This window comes from Podarcis raffonei, chromosome 8 (assembly GCF_027172205.1).
Source record: "Podarcis raffonei isolate rPodRaf1 chromosome 8, rPodRaf1.pri, whole genome shotgun sequence".
Lineage (NCBI taxonomy): Eukaryota > Metazoa > Chordata > Lepidosauria > Squamata > Lacertidae > Podarcis > Podarcis raffonei.
In genome coordinates this window covers 40,707,455-40,721,204 of record NC_070609.1, presented here as the reverse complement: position 1 = coordinate 40,721,204, position 13,750 = coordinate 40,707,455, and the positions used below count along the sequence as shown (strand labels likewise).

The 13,750-nt window shown below is 44.4% G+C and overlaps 1 protein-coding gene across 5 annotated transcripts in view; it reads right to left on the bottom strand.

The window, feature by feature from the left end:
- Nucleotides 1-1,426: 1,426 nt before the first annotated feature.
- ESRP2 (epithelial splicing regulatory protein 2) overlaps nucleotides 1,427-13,750 on the bottom strand; it is a 49,634-nt gene continuing 37,310 nt past the window's right edge. For 3 of the 5 annotated variants that reach the window (XM_053399528.1, XM_053399526.1, XM_053399527.1), the window contains exons 14-16: nucleotides 11,214-11,436; nucleotides 10,934-11,111; nucleotides 1,427-2,905 (exon numbers count right to left, since the gene is read on the bottom strand). In XM_053399528.1, coding sequence (XP_053255503.1) covers nucleotides 2,747-2,905; nucleotides 10,934-11,111; nucleotides 11,214-11,436 — 560 coding nt within the window. In that variant the 3' untranslated portion in view covers nucleotides 1,427-2,746. Of the gene's footprint in view, nucleotides 2,906-7,140; nucleotides 7,253-10,933; nucleotides 11,112-11,213; nucleotides 11,437-13,750 lie in introns of all 5 variants that reach the window. The other 2 variants (XM_053399530.1, XM_053399529.1) reach the window with 1 other exon arrangement.

The following is a 13,750-nucleotide window of genomic DNA, read 5'->3' as shown; positions in this document are numbered from 1 at the left end:
CACTAGTTCAACTGGAATTAACGTACATTACTTCTAAATTTCCATGTATGCAGTGGCGTAGCGTGGGTTGTCAGCACTCGGGGCAAGGCATGTAATTTGTGCCCCCTAACCCGTGGATTTGCGCCCCCTAACCCGTGGATTTGCGTCCCCTAACCCTAACCCCATGTTGCGCCCGGTGCGGCCGGGCCCCCCTGCACCCCCACGCTACGCCACTGCATGTATGTAAACACATTTGCCTATGAACATTTTACCCATCCTTTTTGGAGGCAATGTAAGAAGTGGCCATCTTGTGTGGAAACACACATTTTCCAAATGCACTAGAAAGAAATGTAAGCTCCAATTTAATGCAACAGCATTTCTCAGAAAGATGGTGTGTTCCTGCACCTATGACTAAAATGAGGTCCAGGCAGAGTGAAAGACTGAGCATATATTTTTGGAAGGTCATTACTGTGTTATCATCAGCGCAATTAATTCTTACTATAAGGCCATAGCTTCTGCTTCAGATTTTGGTCCTTGCTCTGTCAAATTCAGTGTAAAGGGGACACCTACTGGTAGGATGGGTTTGTGGCACATTTCTTAGGGCTGCCTACTGGGGAACCTGCAGCCTTGCTGATATTGCTGGACCACAGTTCCCATCACCCCAGCCCACATAGTCAATGCTCAGGGATGATGGGAGTTGTAGTGAAGCAAATTCTGCTGTAGTTACTGTAGAATAGTGCCAACAGGAAACCAGCTTTTTCAGTTTTCCAGAGGAGCAGCTGTGTTTGCTGAAACAGACCGAGAACTTCACAGCACTTGAAAGCAGCTTTCCCCAGCATGGAGCCCTCCAGATGTTTTGAACTACGGATCCCATCAACGCTGGTAATTGGCCATGAGGCTGGTCCTGATGGGAGCTGGCATCTAGCAACCACTGGAAGGCCACAAGTTCTCCATTCCTGCCATAGACAGAACTTTCACATCACCTTACCCAGAATGCTTTTGAGCCGAGCAGATTTGCACTGAAAGGTCAATCAAAGGTTGAGGAATCCAGTGAGGTAGACACATGCATTGTAGGGGGTTCAACAAGATGACACTTTGGACCCCTTCCAACCCTACAGTTCTGTGATTCTAACTGCCCAAAGACAAGTTGAAACAAGCATGCACAGACCCAGGAGAGTGACGCTGAAAACACCTGCTAAACATTTAATTGCTTCACATCTGTATCAAATATAAAATAGAGAGCGGAAGGCAAGTTCATAACAGAAAGGTTATTGGAAATAAGAACCGCCCAATTCACACTAACTTATTTGTGTCTTTTAAAAACGATATGCAAATTGTTGTTGACTGTATGGTGAAGGAAACTTGCAGAACCTTTTCAGTGTGACATCTCTGCAGCTTTCCAATCCAGGGTTAACATCAATCTAGAGAAGGTTCAAGAAAGCCCGGGTTGTTTTTTTTTCCTGCAAGCATCTTTTTATTTATTATATAAAGAAGCATACACCATCATTTGACATGGGAGGGAGAGGCCGATTCTCTCCTTTAAGTACTACTCCAAGTCGTATGCTCTTAGCAAAAAGAAAGTAAGACTAGACTGCATACTCAGGTACCTAAGAGCCTCTTGCAAAAATGGGCTCCTTCTGGTTTCTTCTGCTGTTATTGCACATTTTGAGAAAAGTCCTGGATCAAGGCACGGTAAAAACAAAATCATTTAGTGCTTCTACAGTAGATGTTTCAGCACATGCTACGCAACATAAAACTATATTCTTTGAACACATATATACATACTCACATAAAAAAAGAGTCATGCACTAATTAGGGTGAGATTTCAACTTCTCTGGTTGCTTCATAATATACAAATAAAGAATAATGTTGTAAACAAATGGCATGCACATAAACTAAAGCAAAATATGCTTTATACAATATCTGAGAGCTATGATGCTTAAATAAAACAAAATATAATTTACTAGTCCTCAATGTTTATGTGCCATTCTTTGTCCTAGTGAAATTCTTTGAAGTTCTGGATCTTTCTTCGTTTGGTTTACAGGTTGGCAGCTTGAATGTTAGGAGACAGATATGGCTTTATTTCATTTACTTATTTGTGTCATACCCAACAAAATGATACATTTCATTTTTTTAAAAAAAGAAACTAAAAAGCTTTTTCTGCAATTTCATTTGGATGCAGCTTTCCAAGTTATTCTCTAGTGGAGTAAAGGAAACAATATAAACATTCAAACAAAGTTGTTGTCTTTTGCCCAGCCACATTTCAGGAAAACAGGCTTCCACTAGCCAACTTTCAAGGCAAGGGCAACCCCCACCCCTCCCTGCTGCCAACAACAGCAACAGCAGCAACAACAACTACTAAACTTTTGGCAAGTTTGGATTCAAAATGAAATGAAAATTTGAAGAATTCTACAGGCTTCAGTTTCCTCTCCAAACTGATACACAGAAATAAAGTTAAATTAAAAATACATCTGTTGTGGTTACAACTGGTGAAGTGCTACAGATTTATCTCCAAATTACGTGGGGGGTGGGGGATTTTCATGGCAACGCTGCTGAAATCAAACATCCTAGCACTATTTTTGGGGGTGGGGAGGGAGGGGTATTTCTGTCCCACTCAGTTGAAGACACTTGCGAGGATTGTTTCCCAGGCACACCAGGAGGAGAAGGCACTTTTGAGTAAGGGAAGACGATGTTTTTAAAGAAAGGGGTGAATTTTGAGCAGGGATTGTCCTCACTCCTGCCCACCCCACAGAAGGTCCAGCCTCAGTTAGATCAGGCAGAGTTCCACACAGTGTCTTCCCAAGTGGCATCCACTTCTCTCGGCCACGGCTTTCTTTGCCGAGTCCAGGCTGGGGAAAGTGACCAGGGCTTCTCCGCTGGGCTGACCACTGAAGTTGTAAAGCAGGAGGATGGAGTCTCCATGGAGCTGCAAGGATGGAGCAGAAGGGTCAGAGCGGGAAGGCTTGGACCCTGAGAGATCGAGGAGAGGAGGAGAGAGAGAAGGACCACCCCTGGAGAGCCAAGCTCCAACACAGCACCTTGCAACCCCAACCCTCACCGAAAGCAGTTGCCACAGCTCTTGGGGATTATAGAAGAAGAGTTTGGATTTGATATCCTGCTTTATCACTACCCGAAGGAGTCTCAAAGCAGCTAACATTCTCCTTTCCCTTCCTCCCCCACAACAAACACTCTGTGAGGTGAGTGGGGCTGAGAGACTTCAGAGAAGTGTGACTGGCCCAAGTCACCCAGCAGCTGCATGTGGAGGAGCCGGGAAGCGAACCCGGTTCACCAGATTATGAGTCCACCGCTCTTAACCACTACACCACACTGGCATCTTGGCAATTGTGACTGGACTCCACTGGGGAAGAAGAGGAGAGCAGTCAATGGGAAACGGGTGGCTGTACCGATGCTATTCTCAAGAACAGAACAGAGAAACCTAGGAAGCTGCCTTATACCGAGTCAGACCATTTTGTATCATCTACAATACCTGGAAGCCATTCCCCGGGATTTCAGGCCAAGGTCTTTCACAGCTCCACCTGGAAATGTTGGGAGTGGAACCTGGGACCTTCTGTATGCAGAGCAGATGCTCTGCTGCTGAGTTACAGCCCTTCCCCAATATGATTTACGTTAAGTCAGGCCGCCTTGTCCAGGGATTGTGAGCCTGTGGCTCTCCAGCGGCTGCTGGGCTACAGCTCCATCATCCCTGACCATAAACCATGCTGGTTGCAGCTGAAAAACAGCTAGAGACCAACCTGATGTCATGCTTATGAAGGGCAGTAAATCCTTTTTCGTATGGGATAATACAGTGCTCACTGGTAGTAGGCCTCTGCTTTTCAGGGCAGAAAACTTTCCCAAGCCCACATCTGAGAACTTAAGTGGTATCTGCTGGATCAGGCCAGTGGCTCATCTAGTCCAACACCCTCTCTTCACAGATATCCATGGGACAACTGCAAGCTGGACATGAGCTCAACAGAGCTCTGGCACACTTGTGATTCCCTGTAACTGGTATTCAGAGGCATGATGCCTCTGACAGTGGAGGCAGAACAATGCCTTATCCTGCATGAATGTGGCTAATCCTCTTTTAAAACCATCCAAGTTGGTGGCCATCACTGCATCCAGTGGCAATGAATTCCATATTTTGACTATGTGCAGTGTGGATTAAATACTTCTGTTTGTCTGCCCTGAATTTTCCATGAGTTCTAATGTTATGTGGGAGAAAAACCTTCCTCCACCCACTTTCTCCATGCCACACATGTATCCTCTTACCCTTTTCATCTATACTCAAAAGGTCCAAATGCTCACAGAGGAGTTGTTCCATCCCACTGATAATTCTGGTTGCCCTTTTCTGAACCTTTTCCAACTCTACAATATCCTTGAGGCGAGAAGACCCACCTGAAATGCACAGTGGCCAGAATCTAGGACTTCAATCTGAGATTAAATGCTTATTCTCTTTATCATGAGTGGCTTTCTCCAGAAGATTTCCTGACCTTCCTTATGTGAAACTAATCAGTAAAAGATTAAAATGTGCATGGGCAGACACACATGAATGTGCCAGGTGTCAAGAGATAATACCTCAAGAGAAATAACTATTATGTACACAAAAACAGGGGGGGGGAACCTGGGGTGCTAGGAAGGAACCATCCCACCATCTCTCCTGGAGAAAGGCTTTCCTTTGAACCCACTGTCAGTGTTGATAACTCCTGCAAGAGTTCTCATGTACAAAGCATAACACAATCCTTAGCCATGAAACATAGGCCCTTCCTAGTCCAGAGAAGGCAGAACCTGAAGCTGGGGAGGGAGGGAAAGGGAGAGGAAGAAAGCCCCATGTCTAATGAGTAGTTGCTCCTGCCCATTAGTTTCAGTTACATCCATATTCTAACAGGCTACAGTCCCAAATAAGGCAGAGTTAGCAGTCTTTTCAGTGACCAAGACTGAGCTTGGATTGAAATCCCCAGGTGGTATTCAACAGTAGTCATACTCAGAGTAGACTCAATGAAACTAATGAGCATGTCTAACTACAATAGGTTACAGTAATACTCTAATTTGCTCTGCGTTAGGTCTTAATTGAATACAACCACAGTGTCCTAAAGCAAAGGGCTAGGACATGGTTGTAGAGATTTTCAAAGTGTGTTCCAGGGAACCCTGGTATATGTGTGTGTATACATATATTGAAGCTTACTAAGAGCTACTTAATGGGAAGGTTGGTTATGGTAAACACATTTCCCTGAAAAGCATCCTGGCCACATTACTGAGCTTTCCCTTGCCATATGCACATGTAGGAGAGTTCTAGATGACTTGCTTCAGAATAGGCCTACCTACTGCCTTTGTGGGCTATCTGTGCATTCTAAAGCATGCCTCAGGGCTCTGCAACAGGGGTGGGGGACTTCAGGTGGTGCTGGACAACAACTCCCATTATCCCCACCTAGCATGAATCACAGCCAGGGATTATAAGAGCTAGAATCCAGCTACATCAGGAGAGCCACATGCTCCCCGAGCACATATCCTAAAATGTGCACAGCTTACTTGGCAAAATTAGTCAGTGTGGAAAGGCACCACTGAAGGTAGACCACCATTAAATTGGAGTGGAGAAAAAGAAAAAAGATGGATATAGTCCTACAATGATGGTGCTCAGATATGTCAATTAACACTAGCCTGACGTTCTGGCTTGGACATCACATCTTTCTTTAGCACATGCACACACACTCAACAAGGTCAACTTAAAACAAGCAAACAAATGCCTACAGTTGAGATTTGACACACAGGCTCATACCTATGAGTTTGAACAATACAGTAGCAAAATATGGGTTTGTCCACACAAGTGGTTGCTTGATGTTACTGGAGAATGAAATCTGATACATGTGTGTTACCCAGTCCCAGAACCCCCACATTTAGCAGCGGCACAACCCACACTGGTTGCCATATTATGTCTGCAGGATCTGAACAGGAGGTTTAATGCACATGGTTGGCTGGAGGATGTGCTCCTCAGCAATAAGAAGGTGATAAAATGACATCTGCAGCATTAAAAATCCCCAGGTGTTTCAGGCAACACAGTCTTTCTGGAGGAGAATGATGCCAAATGAAACTCAAACTATATGTAAAGTATATACCAGTTAATCCTTATCAACAAATTTCCTGTGTGCTTCGGACTGGTTCCCACTGGGGTAGGTCAAACTGGGGTGAAAGATCTGTCTCCTTGCATAGGCAGGCAGCATATTGGGGGGAAATGAAGAAAATACCCAGGGTTGGGTTTTTTGAAGTTACATGCATCGTTCATATGAGTTCCCTTAGCTCAGTATGTGTGTGTTTGTGTGTAAATTGGAGGCAGACTGAAATCAGTATGTGTTTTCTCAAAATGAGCTCCCAGAACGAAGGGCTGGCATCTTCCTTGCAAAGTTGTCAATAATGCAACCTAGTAATGCTGCCTCCCAGGCACCCAGCACTTCCCCTGAGGACTGGCCTCACACCTGCCAGCTGTAGTACTGGCTGCATCGTCAAAGGAACTTGGTGCTTCCTTATTCCCTTGGAATGATGCAGTCTCAGTATTTTAGAAGAGGGAAGAGAGATCAACGCTGTGTGCTTCGGACAAGGGGGTGGGGAACTTGTTGCCCTCCATATGTTGCTGGACTTTAACTCCCATCAGCCGCAGCTCACACAGCTAGTGGTCATTGATGATGGGAGCCGGAGTCTAGCAACATCCGGAAGGTCACAGATGCCCCCTTCTCCTGCTCTACATATAACCACAAAGCATGACCATTGAAACTTGCCCTTCAGTGCCCCAAGTGATAACGTTTTGCCTTCATTGCCTTACGTCCAACAGCAGAAAGATCCTGTTACATGCATATATGCCAGAAAGCAGTCAATATGATCATGTTAGCTTAAAACAAGAGAACCCTTACGGAGTGGAGAGAGAATGCCAAGCGGACATAATCGCCAGCATTCCCCTTCTCCTCCAGAGGTCTCCAGCATCGCTGCCACCATTAGGTTAGTTGATTCATGCCAGGCGCCGAAGCAAGGGAATGTTAGTGAGCAAAGTCCCCACCACAAGCTAGGAAGGGAGGATGCAAGGAGGAAAAAACCAATTTCCCACCACTCCCAGCTGATCATTTTGCCCTCTTTCCAATCACCACCAAAAGGCTCCACCTTCTGCCAATCTGAGCTTACCTTCACTGGAGGTTACAAACACTTACAAACAAACCCAGTCTTTCGGTGCTTGTAACACACTCCTTGCTTGGTCGTTGATCTGAATAAGGCCATTGTAGTCGTCAGGTGCATACTACAGTACAAGTGTGATACATAAGGTCAGCAAGAGAAGGGGCAGGTCATCTTGTTACCAGCAAGCCACACAGACCAGCACTTGCAAATGTCATTAGAATAGGGGTGGGGAGGAGTCATGGCTACAATTGCATGGGAAAGATACAAGTCAAGCACTGGGTCCACCTAGCTCAGTGTCATCCGCTCTATTCCAGCTCCAGTATTTCGTGCGGAGAAGGGTTTTAACCTTCATCTGCTACCTGATCCTTTCAACTGGAGAAACAAGGGATCGAACCTGGGACTTTCTGCATGCAAATAAGCTATGTTGGCTGCCTTTCTCCAGGATGTCAGAAGCAAGGGTCTGCCCCAGCACAATGGGGATGTTTTGAATGGGGATGCCAAAGAGCAGCGTACATTCTCAGGCCCTTTGTTTCGTTGGAAAGCCCTTCGTCCCCATGCCCTGGGCGCATCCACCTGAGCTGCCAGAATCTATGTAAGCAAAAGCATGGCGCAACCTACAGGACACCATCAGAAGTCTAGCTAATGCTTGGGCACCTTTAGATCACATTCCAGGTAGCACTTATGTTTTTAAAGTCACCCATAAGCCTCTTTACAAAAGCTGCAACTGTCAGAGATCCAATCTATAAAGCTGGGTTAAGCAACAGCAAGGCATACTATGTTACAAGCCCAGAGTGTCCAGGGAAAACTATAAAATGTATTCTTGGATTGTGACAAATAAGGGAAAACAAAAAACAAAAACTTGAATTAAGTGAGGTTGAAAACATAAAAAAATAGTCCATGGATCTACAGAGCAAAGCTAGTTCCTGAGTTGGGCAACTTGACCACTCAGACCAAGCCCTGGAATTAATGCCAGATGTTTTAGCAAACTATGAACCCTCATTAATGGCCCAGTGTTAAAATGCAACCCCATGTCATCTGTCAAACACTGCCAAGCACCAACTGTTAAATATTATAAGGGTGATGAAAGCAAACGCCAAAATAAAATTTAACTGGATGACAAAAGGTTGATTTCAAAATACAACCTGCAAATAGTTTGCAGATATTGGACATCAAATCTCAGAGTGGTTTTGGAAGCAAACTGGGAAACACCGCTCTAGAATTGTAAGAACTAGACACTCCCCTCCTCAAAAAAGTTCATTTTTCCAAGGCTTCAAGTTTCACACCCAAAGAAAGAAGAACATACAGAAGAGATTCTCCACTCCTCCTCCTCCTCCTCCATGCCCTCAATCATATAGACAAAACCATAAACTAGGAGATGACTCTGAAATGCATCAAGAACAAGTCGTGCAAGATGTTAGGTTTCTAAAGAAACCCAGAGCAGAGAAGACGTCTTTGTGCAAGCATCTATTTGAAAGAAAAGGAAGTCCACCACAATGAGGTCTCCTGTCCTGTTAAGTGGGGACCAGAGATAGAGAACGCATATGCCTCTGGCATTTTGCCATCACTTTGTGTCATTGCCCCCCTCAATCTTTCTGCTTCTCAGTGATATCTGGTCATCATGTCCTGTTGGAAAAGCTGCAGGGTCAGACACAATAACACCTATTTTAGTTCCTGGGAAGGTGAAGCAGTACTAAAGCTCAGTATAGGTTGGAAAAATATGCACATATATGTGGAAGTGGATAGCTTTCTTTAAGCACTTGTTTATTCATGAGAAGACATGGGGAAGACACCTTCACCAGGTGTCATTTTGAAACAAGATGGTGGACCAAAATGCGACTCAGCCATGATTTCATCTATTTTTAATTTTTTTTGCATGGGTTCAGCTCTTCTCATTGCCAAACTTGACATGAGGGTTCTCAGGGTGGGATAGCAGTCTTTGTTAGCATTTGGATGCCAGCCACCATTTTGAATCACGATGGCAGACCAAAATGAGACCTTGGTGTGACTTCACCCCAATTTTTGGTGTGATGGGTCCAAATTTACAACCTGCACTATCCATTTAAAAATCACATTTTTTTGTTTCTAAAGATACATGGGCAATGCCAGTCACTCTTCACAAGTGAATAAATAGAACAGACATTATTTTGCTGCAAGGATGTATTATAACCCTTCCACCAGCCTTACAGAAGCAAGCTTCAATACTACTGCAGTGGGAAGTCAGAATTTATGTTTCAGCTATGTGCACCATGCTACAAACTGCCTTATGCTGCACAGTAAGAACTGTGACACTGTAATGGGCCCAGACAGCACCCTTGAGAAATGTAGAACAGTGTAATCTAGAGTCATTTAGCACATGCAAGATGTCACACTTTCAAACTGTCAGGGCAACACCCTTTAAATAACCTCCCCTGCATCCCAACCCGATTCAATCAATCATTCTCACACTGATCCACACTGGCCAATGGCAGCAATGCCTCCAAATACAGCACTAAGTTCTAAGCATGACAAACAGCGAGAAGATAATTCAATTAGGTGTAGCAGTGCAGACCGAGTTCAGAAATAGATTACAGAATGAGATAAGGAGGAATTCATTTTTCGAGAGACCCTTGAATAGGGTAGGGCTGCTTAAGGAGATTTGGGGGAAGATTATAATTTGTAAGAACACCTATTTTTTACACCTAACCCATTTTTTATCATTTTTACAGCTGCAACTTTGAATTGATCAAAAGCATCTGGATAGAATAAAACAGGGGTGGGAAATCTCAGGCCTGGGTGGGAAATCCTCCCAGGTCGGAATGTTTCCTTGATCTCTGACAATGCCTCTTGCATACCTGGAGGATAGAGGGCTGTGCTGAGTGTATGGAGGAACTAGCCAACCATAACAAAGGTTAAAAATAAACTACATTCTTGCTCTATCCACTTTTGCCTCTGGCATGCAGTCACCAGAAGACTGCCCAGAAGGGAATATGACCCTTGGTTTGAAAATGGTTCCCCATCCCTAGACTTAAAAAGAAAAGAGAGCTGTTCCCAATAAGTTCAACATAAGGTTGTTGTTAGTCCCCCTCCCCCCCATTTAATGCAAATGTTTTGAAAACTGAATGGCAGATTTTTTCTTATAAGGCGTTCATCTTTCCTCTCTGCAAGATTTGTTCATTTGCAAGCCTTGTCTGTATCATCTTTTCCCCTTTAGAAGAATGGCTTCTCATGTATGCAAATTGGATGGTGATATAAAGATGGAATTAGCCCTACATGGTTGACGGGACACCATTTCATTTACATGTATGCCTGGCAAAGGAAACAACTGTTGGCAATTATAAAAGAAGTGGGACCTGAAAGAAGATGTTGAAGTGTATCATTTCTAGCTAGAAGGAGTACTCCTGATTCCAAACTGGCCATTTTCTCCAGAAGAAGGCATTCCACTCCCAATCCCCTTTTCCAACAGATACCCAACATTCTGTGGTTACCAAGATACTAAGCCCTTGTGCTATTTTTGTTGGTTGATGGTTTGTTTGCCTTTGCACCCTTAGGGGTCCCTTCTTCATTTAAAACAAATTTTGTAACTTAAATTCTGCAAATGTTGGGATTGTCCCAGGCATGAAGATTCTTCCTTCTCAGTGGCCCTGGTTTGACTTCCTTCTTGTTAGCCTCACCAGACCTGAACAGGAGCGATCCGCACTGCAACGTTTTGCCGCAGGATCCACTTGATTAACTGCATGATGCAAGAAGTTCTGGCTGCAGCTCTCAGCTGAGAGGCTACCTGGTGACACAGAGGGGGAAGCAAAGGTAGAAACCCAAGACTAACCTGGTATCCCTGGAAGAAACTGAGGATTTCCTTCATTCCTGCATTATAGGGCAATCCCTGCATCCGGACAAGGGCACCAGGCTGAGGCAGCATTGGAGTGTGCGTGGCTGAGGCAGCGGCTGCAACTGCTGCTTGGGGTGCTGTGATGTACCCTACGGTGGTCGGGGACACCGGTGGGCTGGAAAGATAGGGAAATGGTAGGTCCAAGGGCTGTTTCACACATGCAGGTGCAAAAAGTTCACCCTACCTGGAAAAGTTACCAGCCCAAACAGAATAGTACCTGGGGTAGTAAGCTGTGTAGTTCATGTAAAGTTGAGCAGCCTGAGTTGGGTAGTAGGTCACAGCTGGACTAGCGGCAGCAGCAGCGGCAGCAGCAGCGGCAACAGCAGCCGAAGCCTGCTGGGACCTGGTTTGAGGCAAGAGCGCTTGCGACTGATATAATGCCGCTTCTGTTGGGATCACGGCGGCAGCTGTCTGGAAGGCATAGGCTGGAGGAGAAAGACCTGTGGATAAGATCACAAAACAAAACCCCAAAAGCAAGTTAGCAAAGACAGAATCCGTTGAACAGGTAAGGCCCCGGCCCTGTGTCCCAGGAACTGCTGGCAGGAAAACTTCCAAGTGGAGTTCCAACCTTTTGAGTAGGTATGAAATTGAGGGGTAGGTTGCTAGTTACGACCATCATTTCTACTAGTGGCTGCCATTACTTGCTGGTTACTACTGCTATGGCATTAGGGGCTAGAATGGTGGACAAGGAACCTGGGAGACCCTGGCTCAAATCTCCACACAGAGCCTACTAGGTGATCTTGGGCCAGTCACTGCCTCTCAGCCTAACCATACCGCACAGAGTTGTTGTCAGGATAAAGTGGGGAGGGGGAGAACTGTGTCTGCCACATGAATGTAATAAATAAAGTTTTGGGCAACTATGGGAAATTAACTGGTGTGCTGGCAAACTTCATGTCGGCTTACATTTCCTTTTATATTTTAAGCGAACTGTTACTTGTTGAACAGTTAGGGATATCGTGATATTATACATTTACGCATTATGTTTATCATGGTGTTGCATGATAACTTTTTTTTTTTTTGTAAACCACTTTGAGTACAAATCTTTGGAAAATGCTATATACAAACAAACTGCATGACCAAAGTGCAGGTGTGGAATACAAGTTCACACTTCAAGAGGTGAAACTGGTGAGCAAAAGCTTATGTGATGGGCAGTGCATGGTCATCTGTTCAGAACCCTCATCAATGAGTTTCGCAGGTTTTTTGTCCTTTCTCGGGAGTAGCAAGGCAAGTTTCTGGTTCTCATTGTTTTAAGTCAGTGGTGGGGATCCTCAGTCCCACAGTCTTATTTTGGCCATTTTCCCCAAGCCATGTCCTTGATGTCATACGTGACATGTGCCTCCCCTCCCAAAAGCTGATTTTACTATTGATCAGCAGCCCCTGAAAATCCCCATGCCTTTGACACGCATGGTTTGTTTCAAGCCACCCAGGAAAAGGAAAAGGAACAGGTGACAGGTGACTCCGCCCATCAGTTAAAATGGCCCATTGGGCTTTGGAGAGGTCAGGATCTAGCCCACTGACCAGGCCCAGCATCTTGATTTAAGTATAAACATGAGTGAACCATTTCTTCGAATATGTGTTAAAAGCCAGCAAATGAATTGCTGAGTTACTTTACTGAAAGTAGTTCACGGATGTGTGCGTTCATTGCGGTATGTTACAAGAATATTCATGCATTTGTAGGCCTTATTGTATGTTGTGCTTATTATAAATGGACCCTCATTGCATATTCTACTTTATTGGAAAGCTTGATGTGTCCTCTTGGTGCTTTATTTTCTGGCTGTTGTTTTTCCTCCTGTCTCTAAAAAGCAACTTAGATTGGTAGGCTTGGCAGCATAAGCTCAACAGCCACTGTGGCATCAAAACAGCAATAGTTGCTTTCAGCCCTGGAAACAACTGGTCCATAGTTTTTCACAATCCTCCTCTCAACTGCATTTTAAGCCATGAGCTGTCTAGCAAAATATGGAAGTCACCTACCCACACTTTCAAGTTCTGGCTCTTAAGCCACCCTTTTATTGTCCTCCAACAAAACCAAATCCAAATGCCAAGCTGCAGATATCATTGCTTTGGTGTGCAATGAATCCAGCCACACTGTTTATAAAGTGTTTTAAGACCGTGAAAATGCATTGTTTCATCACTCAGTTTTGGTCCATCAGAACCCTTGTCCCAATAGATGCTCTGTCTTCAACAACAAGCTGTGTCCCTGAAGACCAGGCACCTCCCTACTGCAAAGAGGCAGGAGGAGATTAATCTCATTGGCAGCTGCAGAGCAAATTGCTTCAATTAAAAAAAGAAAAGCACAAAAAATGTAATTGCCAAGCAAGCTCTGCTAAAGGTGAAATTTATTGCAGAGTTTTTTTGGGTAATGAGGTTAACAGTGTCCCCCAACAAAAGCAATGTACATAATAATTTGGGGAGCATCTCTAGCTACCAATACCCCCAAAATATTTTAAAATACAGGGCTGCAAGAAACCAATGCAACCCATCATCTAACACTATACAATGAAACTAAGCATAGTTACTTAAAAATATGTTCCACTGGCTGCAATCCTGTGTAGACTTTTCTGGGAGTAAGTCCGACTGAACTTATCAGGACTTAACTTTCTAATAAATGTACATTGCACTGTTAGCTGGTTAGAACAGTTCAGGCCAGTTTTAACTGGCAAGCGTTAATCTTTATTACATTTCTGTCTTTCCTTTCTTCCATTATTGAACTTCCTACAGACCTTATTTGGTGTTAAGATTGGCTTGGGATGGGGG